We start from the raw sequence: 16,493 nt of genomic DNA, 5'->3' as shown, positions 1-16,493 counted from the left end.
CATCACAAGCCTTTGTGCAGTTGTCGATTGGACTATTGCAACCAATAGACTGCAGTTGAAACATGGAAACTGCCTCTCTGTGAAGCAGGGGTTAGGCTGTGTACATTCGCCCCTCCCAGACCCAGTGGTTGTGTGCGTCATGCACTGGGATTCTATTTTATAAGCCCCTTATCACTTTCCAGGAATTAATCTATAAGTTTAGAACTATACTATACTCATTGAAACAACAGATTAGTCTGAAATATATACCCATCAACAAAAGCAACTAAAAAAAAAGTGACTGAAAGGTTAAAAAACCGAATCCCCTTCACAGTGGATTCCATGATGATGTGAAAGCATGAAAGGCGTGGGACTATCCCTTGAGCACCAATAATCTTCTCCTGCAAGCAACTCTTGTGCAATGGGGACTTAAACTATGCATTTCTACTTGAGGTTTATTTTTCCAATTGGATTCAGTGATGTATGCTGTATACATTGTATTAACTCGTAACTTTTACAGAGACGTGCTGTTTTTGAGGCACTATGGAGGTATACAAGGCCAGCACAATTATGGGATCTCTATTCCTTTACTTGTGGACCTTCCAACTTTAAGAACATCAGCCCTAAGGTGCGGTTACTCAATGAGTATTTTCGGCTTCTTGGAAAGAGGTCACCTCTTGCATCAACTCGTACTGTTGAAGATGCATCATTTTGTATATCTAATGAGTGGTGGAGAATAAGTGGGGTAAATTCCAACTATGCTATGTGCCCTACTTACCCATTCTCGTTGATTGTCCCCAAAACTATCAGGTGGGGTATTGTATTCCTTTAATTACACTGATTATATTTGTTAATTGTTAAATTCTCATAATTTTTGAATATCTTAATAAATAGCAAATTGCACTGGCACCCCAAAATGGAGGCCTTAAAGCACTGACATCCTACTTTATATTTGAAAAACACAGACACCCCAAAATTGGATTTTCATTGGACACATTAATCCAATTTGTCATTGAAAACCATTAAATCATTGTTTATTTTTTTTTCCTTCATATTTTGATAGGGATATTTTTGGAATTGAAAGAAAATAATCAGTGATTTATTGATTTTTAGTGACAAATTGGACTAATGTATCCAATGAAATTCCAATTTTGGGTGTTGGTGTTTTTCAAACGTAAAGTGGGGTGTCAGTGCTTTAAGGCCTCCGTTTTGGGTGCCAGTGCAATTTGCTCTAATAAATAACATATTCTTTCTATGAAACACTTGGTTTTTTGGACAAGCCTTCATGTCTTTTGATTTTCTCGGTTTCCTATAATAGGGATGAAGAAGTGCTACAGGCTTCAACCTTTCGTGCAAGGTGTCGCTTACCTGTGATTTCATGGTGTCATCCAGGTCTTCATATGTTCTTTGTTTTCCCTTAGCATCTTATTGACTGTATGTGGTGGCTCTTAAGATTGTATATGTACTGCAGAAACTGGAGCTGTCCTTGCACGTTCTTCCCAACCTTTAGTTGGCCTCATGATGAACACAAGGAGGTAATTGCAGTTTTCTATTTTAAGCTTGTCGCTGAATGGTGTCATTGCACAATATGAATGAGTTGTTTACTTGGTGATTGCTATGATAATATCAGTTGAACACTAGGTTTTTGAGGGTTGTTTTTGGTCTGCTTTTCTTCTACCCATGTTTCTTTATTGGGTGATATTTTCTTGATTCAAGGTTCTCAATTGTATGCAGCAATGCTGATGAAAATCTTGTTGCTGCACTTTGCACCAAAACTGCTGGTGGCAAAGGACCAAGAAGGTGAGCTTGTTTAATTTGTTTTTCCAACTCATGTGTTCTGGTTTTATTTGTGGTCTTGATAATTTATTTAGGTCAGGTACACTTAGGGGATAACAATCGAAGGTTCTAGTCCACTGGAATAACTTAACCTTAGTATAGTTACATTCCAATATTTGCTTTCATCATGTGCTGAAGAAAGTAAGCATTGCATTTTGCCTAACAAAGCTTTTTTGCTTGGGCCTTTTAGTTTGTTTATAGAGTCGGTGAAGCCCCAAGGGTTGCTGTCCAGCAGCACATCAAATCATTATTGCTCTGACCATGCTTTGCTTCTTTTCAGTCTCAGTAACTTTGTTGCTACTTGCTAGTTTTGTAATTTTGCCCAATCTAAGGGGTATTTCAGTATTTTTTTAATTGGCTTTTAAGTCATTAAATGGCCCAAGATTGGTCGAGTCAATGTAAAAGCCTGAGTTATAAAAACCTATTTGAGTAAGTACTTCTCTTTCCCAGTCTAAATCAATTAGTTTCTATAAATGGGCCCTTCCACTCAGTGAGCAAGGTACCAATCCAGATTATCAATAAAGTATTCTCAGTTCAAGTCCCCCTTTGTGGGTGCTGCTGCTGGCCTGCTGCAACAACGTTTTGTTCATTAGTTGTCCAAGATTAAAGAAATACTTAGGTTCTTGTTGAAGTCGAACAAAATCCTTTCTATAGCTGAATAGTCAGCCTTCAGGTAGCCATTCTGTCTTTCCAAGCTCCCCCCCCCCAAAAAAAAGAAAAAGAAAAAAAGAAGAGGTTCTAGGTTTTGGTAGTCTACCCCATTCCTTCTTCTCTTTTTTTTTTTTTTTTTTCCTTCAGTTTTCTTGAATTTCAAATTGCCCAAGACACCCAAAAATTCAAGGTTAAATCTACACCAATCCAACCGTTTGATCTACTCCAAACTTTGAGGAACATCATTCTCCCATCCTTAGCAGCTTTAGATTTTAGTTTGGCCCCTTTTTGGCTAACTTATTTCAAGATATAAATATTTTGTTGAATTTTCTACTCCTTATAACCCCCGAAACAAGAAACCTCATATCTTCTAGTTTAGCCATCCAAACCAAAGTAAACTTGAAAGATCATTTCCTTATATCATTATTTGCATTCCATCCATGTTTATGTTTCAGCTCATTCTAATGCCTTTATGCCCAAGTTCTCCATCAGTCCATCTTAAGGATCTATCCATATCTTCCATGTTCCAAGTAACTCTTGAAACTTAACACTTCTTCTCTGAAACCATGCCTGACCAAGTGACCATCCCCCTATATGATTACTAAGTCTGCATTGATTATCACTGTTAGTGTTCACAGAAACTATCTCATCACAGCTCATACCACACACCCCCCCCCCCCCAAAAAAAAAAAAAAAAAAAAAAAGAAAAAAAAAGGGTAGCCCGTAACTGAAATTCCTTTCTTGGTTGCATTCGAGTTGGTTCTCTTAAAGATATTGGATGAACTGTGCCCCTCATTCAATTGAGGCTACAACACATATTTACCTGAAACATTTGTCTTCTATATGGCTTGCTCTCTAGGGACTTTGTCATGGACTCTTTCTAAAGGACCACATGACCATCATTGTTGCAATGTCAAAAGCCTTTCTATATTTCTCCTAAATTCCTAATTAGGTAAAATAGTTTCTATCTTGGATCTTCTTGGCATAAAGCCATTTTTTGGATGAATAGTGTAAAACCAAATGGTTTTTTTTTTGCTTCTTTCTTTTCAATAGTAGTTTCTTGTTTCAGGTGGATTTCAAGACATAAATCAACGTTATATTGTGAAATACATAAAAAAATGTAATCTAAGGGTTGCTGTCACATGTTCACAAGGCGAAACCAAGGCATCAAAGACAATGCCTGGTGTCTGTGCCTTTCTTCCATCAAACAGTGCATGCTGTCTCCTTGGACCCGAGAAGGAACCTGGGGAGGCCTTGGCCAACCATTTACAGATGTGTTAAATATTATGTGTTTTAATTGTCCTATCCTTATCTTTCTTCTACCAAGCTTCGCCTGGGTCCATTTTACCACAAGAAGCAATTGTTTTTAATCAACTTTAAATTCTGAGAGAGGAGGACTTCTGATTAGCATTCTTCAGAAGCAAAGGATGCAATAGTATGGGATTATGTTTGTCTTGGTCCCATTGAGAAGTTTTAATATAAAAATATAGAATTTCTAACTTTTAAGAAAAATGATCAAGCAGAAGAAGTGCTGAAAGGACCAACAAGGGAGCATAGTCTAATTCTAAATCTTTTCTGGCATTAGTACATCTATTCTTTATTCGATTTGGATTGCTTATGTTCAATCCCATGCTTTTGTTACTTATTGGGTACTAAGATTCTGGATGATGTTTCTATAGGAAGCTTTATATTGCTGATGCAAGGCCAAGAAAAAATGCTTTAGCAAATGGGGCAATGGGAGGTGGTTCAGAGTCATCCTCTAACTATTTCCAATCCGAGGTGTGTCAAATGTTTGGTAACTTTTGTAAGTCCTTTTTATATTATTATTATTATTATTATTATTATTATTATTATTATTATTATTATTATTATTATTATTATTTATTATTATTATTGTTATTATTATTATTATTATTTTATAATTGCTAATAATAAAATGAGCAATTTACTTTCAGATAGTATTCTTTGGGATAGACAACATTCATGCTATGAGAGACAGCCTTTCTCGGCTCAGAGAATACTTAGATACTCATGGTGCTACTTCATCTGATGGAATGTCATCATTCTTGGTCAGCTTTTGTACATCTTTTTTAGATATCTATTTTGTCCTCAAGTATATTTGTTTCAAACTTTTGTTGAAGTTGCATTGGTTTTTGGATGAGAGATTATAATACGCTTGGAACTGTTTGATGGATTAATTACACTAGGTAATGTTTTGGTAGAGATCATTTATTTCTGTATTAGTGCTGTTTTGACATTTAGTTAAAAAATATGGTTATTTCTGTTTGTGATTGTTGATTTTGCATAAAGTTGAGAATCTTTTTCTGTCAGTGCTTTCTGTAGTTTTATATGTGGCCTAAAAAGAGAAGTTGTAGATGCAATAATTCTTTTTTTTTCAATGTATTGCATTGGTTTGTGTCAAATGCTGCCGGCCATGGTAAGAAATCTCGGTCTGAAGGTCAATCTCGGCCTTCGAGAAAAATGAGATCTCGCGAAATCTCAGTCGAGATATGGTAATAATTTGGGCCTAACTCAAGTGAACTCGAGGGCCCATCTCGAGGGATTTCAAGGTTTAGGTTGGGCTGTCTTAGTTAGCCTATTTTAAGCCTTCTAAACTCAGTGATGACCTTAGATTTGTGAGCAAACAGCTTGTATATGAGTTCCAACATGACCTTCTGTTTGAAGCCGAAACGCTGCAGGAACATGTAATGTTATATAACATGAACCATTAATTGATATAAATGAAAACCAAGTGATAAGATAGGAATCTGGCAAAAATGAGGCTAGGAGGCTGCTGTTGAGAGAGGTGACTGAGAGGTGCGAGATCGAGTTGAGATGAGATAGGAATCTCGTCTTGACTTGACCGAGACTTGGTAAAGAGGGCCTGGTTTTGACCGAGATTCCTGGTCAAACCTAGCTCTTGACCGAGATCGTGGTTGAGTTGGAGTAATTTTCCAGTCTTGCTTTGGATCTTGTCTCGACCTTAGAGAAAAGCAAGATCTTGCCGAGATCTTGCAAGTTCTCCAACTGCTGGTGGCGCCTTACCTAAGAAGTTCACCATCTTGCTTTTGTGTTTTTAAGCAACCAGTACAAGGTACCAATGTGCCCCCTCCACTTTGTGTGCTCGCCATTTCCTTTTGGAGGGCATTGTGGCTAACCTAGAACTTTCGTCTTCAATGAAACCTGAATTAGCCACACATGTAAGAACTGTCTTCAGTGCCACCTGTACTCCTACCAAGTGTTCCAGTGCTCTTTGTGAATTTAAGCTCCTCTCTCTACCCTTTTGCGTTTGGCTGTACCCTATCTGATGCAACTAAATAGATGGATCTACTTGTTGGTTTTCAGGTTGCAGGTATGAGAGAAAAGAGCGAGGAGAAGGAGTAGAACTTGAAACAGCAAAGTGAGGCAACAACCTCAAGTTTAGAAGAAACTTAATCAATTCCATCACTAGAAGCCTTGTGTGTGTGAAGCCTTACATATGTTTTTACAAAGGTTGTAAAGAGGGTTAAAAAAGAAAGTGAACAAATAAGGAGATTCTCTCATGTGAACAATATTAGGATCATCCTGGAATGACTTGAACTCTTAGCAAAGAATGCTCAATATAGACCAAATACTCTCTCTCTCTCTCTCTCTTTCCAGCCGGAGGTTAAGTAAGATTCTGTATTGGCTTAACTTTCTGAGGGAGGGAAAGGAAAGTCCAAGTTACGGAGGGAATGTCCTCCCTATGCAATGAATACTGGAATATCCAAAAGCAATTAAAAAACTGTAGGCAAGGAAATAATTTTTTTAATAAATGATGTCTGGATTTATATGTTCTCATGTGGTTGAAAATGATATACTCTTGAATGAGGGGCTCAAACAAGGACCAATGTTGCTAGGAACGCTAGAAAACAGAACCAAATCAAGGGATTTGCAAACAAGTCTAAGGGGTGACTGTTGTCTTCTTGGCCCCAGTTGATGTGGGACTTTAAGGAGAGGACTGGTATGAGCTAAAGGACTGATGTAAGTTTGGCTGATTTTGAAGTACTCCAAAAATTTAGGAAGAATTTGAGTCGAAGTAGGAAGTTATGGTTAACGGGTTTCAGGTGAAATAATGAGTTATAAAATTGGAGGAAATGTAGGGATGGTATATATGGTTGATCCACCATGGTATGAAGAAATCTGATGGCTTGGTCGTGTGGTCTAACTTTAAATTTTCCGTGCGTAAGGGAATTTGAAAATTCTAAGAAGGGACTAAATCTATAGTTTTAGCAATCTGATATGGCTGAAAGATGAGAGTTATTTAATGGTTTGATGGGGCTGGGTAGAAAACTCTCAAAATGCACCTTGCTTATATTTCCTAGGAAAATATGGAGAAAAGTTGCACATTTAATTGAGTTCTCTATCTGAAAACACAAACCAAAGAAGATGGGGTAGAAGAAAGGTCCCAGACCTTGGGAGGGGTGGCGGATGGGGATTTCCTGCCTCGTTGACTTGGTTGGTGAACCTTTAGAACATCGCCCAGCAGCTATCGGTAGAGGGTGTTAGGTCTCAGATCTGGCAATGACTCCTGTAGTCCTGTCTAGGTTTCTGCCTTGCTTGTTTGTCAGTGGTGAGCACTTCCCAGCAGTCTCAAGGAAGAAGAGGTCCCTGACCATCTTCTAATCTCTCAAACTCTATTGAAATTCTGTCAGGTATTTATGGATCGCCAATCATCCTTACAACTCATAAAAGAAATTAGGAAACAAAACCCTACAAGAAATAGTACTTGAAAACCTACTAGACTTCAGACTCCTTATAGACTTATGATTTGGACATAATGAAATACTGTCATGGCCTTATAATTCAAGTTGGGCAGAATTACAGTGAAGTACCACTTGGAAATTAAAATTAAACTAAGCACTAAGCTATTTTCATATTCAGGTTTGGACCTCTAGATGAGGCCCTTTATCACTTAGACCGATGCTATTAGAGGCCTACAACCTATGTGTCCATGCAAGGCTTTTTAAGAAAGATAAGCTTAGTTGGAGCTTGATCCACATCAGAAAACTGGGAAATACATTTTGACAAAACGGATGAGGGGCTAATTGAAGATTGGGTTTTGGAACCCAGCATCACATTGATCTTCAAAGGGAAAACATAAGCCTTTTGTGCTGTGGCATAGATCACCAAATGATGCTAAACAGTGTTGGATTGATTAAATTTTGGGGGACCTACTCGGGGACAATGTTTTATAAATTTTGTTGAAATTAGTCTGTGCGTTTATTATAGAAATGTAATGTGTTGGCATGTTTCAAAATCTCAAAGGAAATTCACCCAGCCAAAACAAGATGTTATGTTGAGACGAAAGATGCAATATTCCCAAAAATTTCAGTCATCTTGTTTAGAAATTTTAGAATTTGGTCGAAGAAAATAGTGTTTCATTGAAATCTTGGTTATTATGTCATTTCACACCCCAAAATGGCCAAGTTTAGTTCATAGAAGAAAAAAAAGTTTTGTTATCTTGGAAATATTAGTCTTGCCAAGGTCGCCTTTTAGAATGAGATTTTATACTGTGGAACCTAGTTGTATAAAGTATTTTAATATGCATATGTGATTTCCTATTGCTTTGAAAAAACTAGGAAAATATCATTATTTTAATCATAAAAGGTAAAAGTAAATTGCTTTAGTTATTGTGTAAAATTCGTTAGCTGAAAACTATGGCTGTGATCTTCGGACCCACATATTTTTCCCTAGTTCGTGGAAAACTGGTTCTTCTGTGTAGGATCCTGAACAAGCTTACATGTGGCACTTGTTCCGGTCGTTAGTTTCATCATCTGGGTAGTTAAGTTTTACAAACATGGTGTAAGTGTGACTAGAGATTAGAGAATTCATTTTATTACAAAATCATTTTAGGGTCTTTGCTTATGGACTGGTATAACCGCATATAGTGTTTTTCTAGTTGATCTTTATATTCTGTCATTGAACTGTACAGCAGCATTTAGGGCTTTCCTAATTGACCTTTATCTGTCTTTCAAGATTGTATATCTTTTTTACTGATTTTGCCTTTTGAATTGACAGAGAAATGGTGGATGGACGTGGGGCGGAGGCAATCTTAGTAGTATGTCTGCGTCAGTTTCTACCCTTGGAGACACTGGGTGGTTAATACATGTTCAGAATGTCCTAGCTGGTTCTGCCTGGATTGCTGCACGTGTCGCTTTGGAATCATCATCAGTGCTTGTGCATTGCAGGTAGATACGTAGTTTATCTTTTTCTTTTCTCCTGTTATTTTTTTTTTCAACCACCGCTAATAACTTTCTGCGTTCTCAAATTTAACTGGAAGGTGGGATTTTTTCTTTTTGGGATAACTCCATGATTCTCTCTCTTCCCTACTGTTGAGATATTAAGACATCGACGTACTACCCTGCCCTATGCTCCACCCAAAATTTATAGCTGAAGCAACCTGATTTGCAGTCTCCTTCATTGCAGTCACTTATGTGCCTCTTTATGTTTTGCTACCCTGCTGAGGATCATTAGGTGTAGTCACCATGCGGACATTAATCTTATAAGTTCTTCCTCCTTTCATTTTGGTAGAGTGTTCTGTATTTTAAACCCAATAACTGTAGTTAGCCTGCAGTGAGTCGTTCAAGTCCACTTGACTGCCAACATGCATTTTCTAGGTTTTGATGGAGACAATATCATGATTCGATGGACTTCTCTAACCAAGGAAGATCCATCTGAGTTGAAAGAGTAAAGATTCACCTTAGTTGAAAGAGTAATATCAGTCAGTATTTATTACTTTCTTAAAATGTTTTGAGTTTGGTGAGACGATCCATAAAATCTTGTGGATGTGCAGCCAGCCATTCCTAATTCCAATTAAGGGATTAGAGGCTGGAGTAACTGCTTCACAAGCCCAGATATGAATTATTGTTAACAAACCAGGCTGAAACTAGGTGTGCCAAGTCATTAGCAGCCTGCAATGGGGACAAATAAGGGAAGAATAAGATAGAAAGATGAAGGAGAAGATATGGGGAAGAATAGGCAGTTGATTTTTTTTTTTGGGGGGGGGGGGGGAGTATGATGGATAGCTACGAAGCAGCTACCAAATCAAAGAGATATAAATAGAGAGTAACAGGTAAGGGGAGAGAGATAGAGAGCCAACAAAGCGAGCAATTACCGAATATAAAATATTTAATCTATTCTATTCCATTTTGTTAGGGAAAAGAGGGGGAAGTTGTTTACTTGTTAAATTTAAACAGAAGAAGGTTGTTTACTCCTTGATGATTATAGACTCACTACTAATGGATCCAGCTACGAATTGGGTACGAGTCTTAGACGCCACCGGGATTTATACTTTTGCCCATTACAAATAAATTGAAAAGATTTCCCCTGTAGATATATAAATCCTAATTCAAGAACTTGAACTCCAGGCCGAACTTGCTACCCCAAAATATCAAGTTGCCTTGGGATGATGCCATGATGGTGATTTGGTGCATTCATTTTTTCGGTCAATTCAAATTGCCATCTCAGTGGGTTTCTAATGGGTGTGAAACTTGTTACATTGCCTTTATTAGACCTTTTGAACACAGTAGCACTGTCAGATTTGTGAGAAAAAAAAGTCTAATAGAGTTTCGATTTAGACTGCTAAGATGAACTATGAGTGTGGAACACCTAGTTTACACATAATATAGTCATAAAAAGTTATCAGCGTACTAGAAATGTCCAAATTACATTCTCTTGTATTTGCTTGAAAGAAGGCTACATTGGTTGTAGATGTAGGTTTTGATGTAATAATCATCTGCAGAGGCAATAAGACATTTCCTGTGAAATTTGACCAAAATCTGATCGTCTGAGCTTCTAGCAGCAAAATGTAGGAACTTAACCAAGTTGCGCTGAGATATCTCATCTTGGGTGATTTTCTTCTATGTTCTGATTTGTTCTGACTGTCCGAAGTCTGGTCAAATTTGAGATATTGACTTCTGGTCTTTTAGATGACTGAGATATCTTGTGAGTTGGTGTAGTTTTTTTAATTTGACATTTATTTCATCTTTTGCCATTTCAAAGTAGCAAGATATCTCAATTTTGTGAGTTCTTGATCTATGATACAAACAGGCTAATACTAGGCCTGTATTATTTGCCAATTGATTAGGAGGCATACCATTATGGTTAGCCCCCCCTACCGTTTGTAAATTTTATTTTGATGAACTTGGTGCAATTTAAATCAGAGCATGATGAAGGCCAAAAGAATTTTGTTTTTCTTTTTAAATCACTGTTCTTTTGAACTGTACCCCATGATGCTGTTCACGTGAACAATGATTTGGGCATTGATACCGACTGGGCTTAGAGAAGTTGATTTTTGGTGTTATTTTGTTATTAGGCACTAACTTACTTTGCTTGATGTGGCAACTGTGAGATACCATGAGAGGATGATGGGCTGGGATAGTGCAGCTGAGATAGCTGGTCGGATCCCCTCTTCTATACCCCTTTCTCTTCTTTCATGTATAAACAGAAAATGGCAATAAATAAAAGGAGTTTCAAGTATCTAGTTTTGTTCTTTTATTTTATTGATCCTGGCACCCTGCTGCAGTTTATCTCCTGCCGTCTTCCCTTGTCAAGGTGACTTTGCATTATAATGTTTATGGGATAGTTGTCAAGAATTTTAGGACCATCAGGTGCCTTGAACTTTGCCTTCCAAAAAAATGCCTTGGGTTGCCTTGATGCAGACATACTTTGTGTTGAAAGCCTGAAACTGAGCCTACTTTAATAACTATAATACAAAAGTAGCATCACTGGCTATTTAAGGCTTGACTTTCTAAAGCCAGATGATACAATGTATATCTTTTGTACTATTCTATATAGATAAAATCTCTTATTTAAATGACTTGATGAGTACTGTAGACAACTTGACTTGGTGATCTATAGGCATACATGCTTTTAGCTTCATCTGGTCCCTCCATGAAGCTACCGCCCAGCTTATTCCTGGATACATTAATGACATGGGTAAGATTAAGCACGGTCATCGTGGCTGCTGGGCTTAATTATCACTCTTTTTGAGCTCATCCATGAGGTATAGATCATTCTGGCTACTGTGCTGAGGGCCATAGGAGTATAGGACAAACATATCTGTGAAAGTTTGCATTTTCTTTTGTGCTTCTGATCGCTTTACAACAATAGCTACTCAGCCTTCTCCCAACTTAATGGGTTCGGATACATGGATCCAAGTAGAGACAAACCGTTAGAATACATAAATAAATGTAATTGACATCAACGCAAACTCAGATTCTATGGCATCGACTACATACTGCTTCTTAACTACCCAAAGTTCAGCTCTAGGCCTCAAAAAGAGGTATAAAGCAGCAGCAACATCACAATATTACAGTCCAACTAAATGTGGTTGACCTCATGGATCTTTGGTCTACAATCAGATCTCTTTGAAGTCATACAGGCAGGCAGGAATGAGGCCCAAGTAAGCTTATCTTTCTCCGGCAATTCTTGTCTTATGTCGCTGTTTGCCACTTGTGATTCCTTATCTGAATCAGGTCACTTTCACCAAATTGGAGCATCCAAAGACTCTGGTGAATATGACCAGATTACCTCAAACAACCAAGTTTGTCGTAGATCAGAGCTACACAACCAATCCCTGCTCCAATATGGTCATTTCCTTAGTTTATTCTTCCTAGTTCCAACTTCCAACACATCCATAGCATCCTCATCTCAATAACATCAAATTTATCTATATGACACTTCATAGCCCAGGAGTCCACATTGTACATCATTGTTGGTCCAATGACAACCCTGTGGAATTGTCCTGTAAGCTTTAATGAATATGCTGACCACATGGAACTTCTGATGCATCTTTCCACTTTAACTAATATTAATCCTTAGGGTAATGTCTTCTTGTATGTTTCCCTTGTTATTTACCATTGATCCTAGAAATTCGAAGTGCTCATTTTTTGGGATCTTCGGCTCTTGAATATACACCAACTCGTTCCATCTTAGAGTTTCTGTATACATTTCTTGGTTGTGTCTATCTTTAGACCTTTCGGTTCCAACATTGATCTCCATCCTTGCAATGTGCTGTTAGTCCCCCTTTTTGTGTCACTCACCAGTGGAATATCATCTGCAAGGATCATAACCATAGGACCTCATCTTGTATGCCTTACCATGGAACCCAAACTTACGTTATTATCCTTCCATGAGTCTCTGAAGTATGATAATTGCCTTCATTGTGGATTTTCCTGGCATAATCTGATTTCTGAAACAGTTTTCTCCTCTGTCGGTAGGTTTCAGTAACCGTCTACGGTAGTTCCTGGCATCTTGTATGCCTTACCATGGAACCCAAACTTACGTTCTATTTCTCGCCTATGCTTGCTCCCTATTTACTTTTATTCACCTATCAAAAGTTTCACCTATGATCCTCCCCCCCTCAACCAATTTAAAAAAAAAAAAAAAAAAAGAGAGAGAAAAAGAAAAAGAGGGGGAACAATTACCTTTCCTTCTCCTTTTATATTTCAAAATGGCCAATTGCCATTCATTTTACTTTTTTTCTTAAGTGATTTGTTCTCTTTTTATCTGTTTTTCTTTTGTTTCCTTCATTTTCTCCCTCTTTTAGCACAGAATCGTTATATGTGATTAGTATTTTTATTTTTATTTTTAGGAAATTTCTCTCCGTTTGTATACTTTTTTGATTCTATAACTGAGGGAAAATGGAAAAATAAATAAAATAAAAGATTGCATCTAACTATTCTCAATAGATTCTTACAAAAGAAGGTGAAAGTAAAAATAAAAAATACATCTAATCAGTTTAGTAGATTCCTATAAAAGATGGTAAAAGGAAAGATTAACAAAATAAAATAATATACCACTTATGGATTCCTATAAAGAAAGAAGAGAAGGAAGGGGAAAAGAAAACAAAATAATACAAAAAAAAAAGAGAAGAAATCATCCTAATTGATTAAAAGAATAAAAATAATTACTTGGGCATTTTGAAGTATTAGAAAAGAAGGAGTGGTAATACTTCACTTTTTGTGGGAAATCAATGGTGAAACTTTTGAGAGGGGAGTAAGAGTAAATGGATGCTAAGCATAGGGAAGAGATAGAAATCTAAATATTTCCTTTGTTCTTTAAATTAAGACAACAGTTTTTGGACCAAGAGTTGACTAACATGCAATGTTCAGTGTTTTATATGGGCCATGAGCGTAACGTTTAAAAAGACAGAAATGTTACTATTTTAAGATAAATCTAATGTGTTGTAGTTGCAGCTGTTCACTATATATTTAGGGCGGGAAGAAAACTTACCTGTTATGCTGGGCTTTTCCCCTCTTACACAATTCTGCATTCATTTGAGTCTCAAATTATTGCTTTTGAGTTTTAAGTTCTAATTCTTAATGAAGGTTTCCAGCTGCTAAATCATCTTCATTTTTCATTGTTGAGGTCATTTACAGTCACTTTCTGTTGCACATTTCTTACCATGGGGGGGTGTATCTACTAAATTTAATTTGTATATGCATCGCATTTCAATTTTTTTTACTAATTATGTTAGCTGCTTGTTGGTCTGTACAGTGATGGGTGGGATCGGACAACTCAGTTGGTTTCACTTGCTAGTTTGCTGCTTGATCCATACTATCGAACATTTAAGGGCTTTCAGGTATTAATGTAATCATCCATGAAATTTCAATCATATTTGTACTGTCAACAATTGACTTCATGTAATATTATTTTGCTAAGTTGTGAACATAAAGCTTGCTCATCCTCTTCGATTCTGAAGATACACATAAGTTTAGGGGTAGGACCTTTTATGGAACTTATTTGTAGCCATAATAGGTTATAAAATGAGAGACTAGTTTGAGTTTTTTACAGACGTGTAGAAATGAAGAATACTTGACATGCCTTTGGAAGGCTTAAAGATTGGAAAGGTGCAATTTATAAGGGGAAAGGTTAAAGAGGGAGGCTGAAGTTGACTGAGCAATGTGATGAGTCAAGACATGAGTACTTGTTAGTTGGCAGCAGACTGAAACACATAACAGGATTTGTGCTGCTTCTATTGTGAATTGAGCTGAGTCATATTTTAGGCATGAAAATAAGAGTCATTTTTGTCCACAACTGCTAGCTTTTTAAGCCAAACCTTTTTATCAAGGATTGAAATTTTGATTTTCAAGACAAGGTTTATGTAGCTGTTGACGATTAAGAATACTCAAGTTGAAATAGCAGTTAAAAATATGGAGTCCTACTATTATACTATTATGGGTGCTCTGGCATTTATGCTGTTTGCCTGATATGTAGTTGAATGTAATATCTTGCAGGCACTTGTGGAGAAAGATTGGCTTGCTTTTGGTCATCCATTCTCAGATCGCATGGGAATACCGACAATATCAGGAAACAGTAACAAGGCAATTGAATTACCCCGACAATCCTCACTTGGGAATTTTCCATCTTCGCCTGGACGGCACCCATCGGGATCATCAGTCACGCCTCCTGCTAGTGGGTCATCACATGGACAAACTTCAAACAACTATTCTCCCATATTTTTGCAGGTATTTTTTATGCAAAGTATGCCTATTCATTAGTACATAGTTTCAGTTGTGCTTTATTTGCAATGCATGCCTTATTTGCAATAATGCATGTTACCAAGTTTTGAAGTATTGGTGGTCGGTGTCATATCAGAATGGTGATTTTGAGAGACATGTATCGTATGAGAGTCACTGATAAGGCCCCCTTGCTATTAGACTTAGCTTCCCCAAAACAATAAAAACAGCATCAAAACAGTAGGACAGCAACAGAATGACATTCATTTCATCACAATATTCTGATAATCAACATGAATAGATACAACTCTAGTTTTATTCATTGATACTCAGTTCTTGGAATAGGAAATTAAACATACTAAATCTGTAACTGATACATTACAGACCCAATACCCTGCCTAAGAGGTTTCCCCCTTCCCGCAAGCAGATTCTTTCTATTTTTCCTCCTCTTAACATTCTTCTCTCCCTCCCCCAGCTTTCGTAACAAACTCTAACAAACTGTTACTCTCCTATCCAATGTTCCTCTGCCACCTGGACTGTCGTTTCTGCTCCTCTGCCCATAGCAGAGTGGTGGTTGCTGTCCAATAAGGAATTGCCATTTGTCCTCTCCCTTTCCTTTGTTGCGAGTGTTGCTGCTGTCTCCCCTGCACCAGCTGCTAGTGTTGCTGTATTCTCCCCTGCACCTGCTGCTGCTACTGCTGTCTTCCCCTGCTTATTTCTACGTTTGTATACCTGAGTAATGAGGGTCTCATCAGTCACACCATGTTGAAGACAGACATGAAAATACACTTTTGGAGCAAAAACGACAAAGTATATGAGTAATATATAACATGTGCAATGCATGAACACTAAAATGGAGTACATGTAACAAAAACAAGATGCTTTCATCAATTTGAGTACAAATCCTTGAAAGGGGGGAAAACAAAAGAGCTGACTGAAAACCATGATATTGAACAGAAAGGTTAATTTCTCTGCTCTTAAAGACAAAACCTGAGTTTGATAGTGACAGGCACTTGGGCGTTAATGGATGTATCAAAATTTAGGAGTTGGCATCAGCTACATCACGTATATTGAACTGTAGTACTCTATCCATAACAATACTCATCAACACTCTTGGAAAACCTTTAATGTTCATAACTATTTATAGGTATTGTTCCCATGGAAAAAAATCGAGGGAAACTCAAGTTTCGACCGGGTGAAAATGGGAAACCTAGGTGGGAAACTAGGAAATTTCGAGGAAACTTAGGACTTTTTTGTGCAAGTTTCGACCTCAAGTTTCGATAGGTTTTAGGGAGCATTTTAGGGTGGGACTCTGCATTTAAGCTAATTAGAGTACAAAGAACATATTGACATATGTATTTTGTTAAAAAAAATCAATGTAAATATGTCATTCAATGTACATAACATCAATGTAGAGTTTTCTGAGAAGTACAATATAAACTTAACTACTTAAGTACATAACATTTAATATATAATTTCTAACTTCAAAACATCAAATACAAAGTAATTGACAATAAAAGGACAACTTAGTGCCAAGAGGAGTGC

General features: G+C 37.2%; 1 protein-coding gene across 1 annotated transcript in view; it reads left to right on the top strand.

Moving 5' to 3' along the window:
* Nucleotides 1-16,493, top strand: part of MTM1 (Myotubularin-like phosphatases II superfamily) — a 63,146-nt gene that overhangs the window by 34,708 nt on the left and 11,945 nt on the right. Inside the window, exons 7-15 of the mRNA XM_089164737.1 lie at nt 500-789; nt 1,298-1,371; nt 1,451-1,514; nt 1,714-1,779; nt 4,146-4,245; nt 4,422-4,535; nt 8,506-8,675; nt 13,987-14,071; nt 14,727-14,957. Coding sequence (XP_089020863.1) covers nt 500-789; nt 1,298-1,371; nt 1,451-1,514; nt 1,714-1,779; nt 4,146-4,245; nt 4,422-4,535; nt 8,506-8,675; nt 13,987-14,071; nt 14,727-14,957 — 1,194 coding nt within the window. The remainder of the gene's footprint in view (nt 1-499; nt 790-1,297; nt 1,372-1,450; nt 1,515-1,713; nt 1,780-4,145; nt 4,246-4,421; nt 4,536-8,505; nt 8,676-13,986; nt 14,072-14,726; nt 14,958-16,493) is intronic.

Source organism: Hakea prostrata, chromosome 8 (assembly GCF_041222555.1).
Source record: "Hakea prostrata isolate BN-2017 chromosome 8, UWA_Hpros_2, whole genome shotgun sequence".
NCBI classification, from domain to species: Eukaryota; Viridiplantae; Streptophyta; class Magnoliopsida; order Proteales; family Proteaceae; genus Hakea; species Hakea prostrata.
The sequence above is the reverse complement of the archived record's forward strand: the minus strand, read 5'-3'. Positions and strand labels throughout refer to the sequence as shown.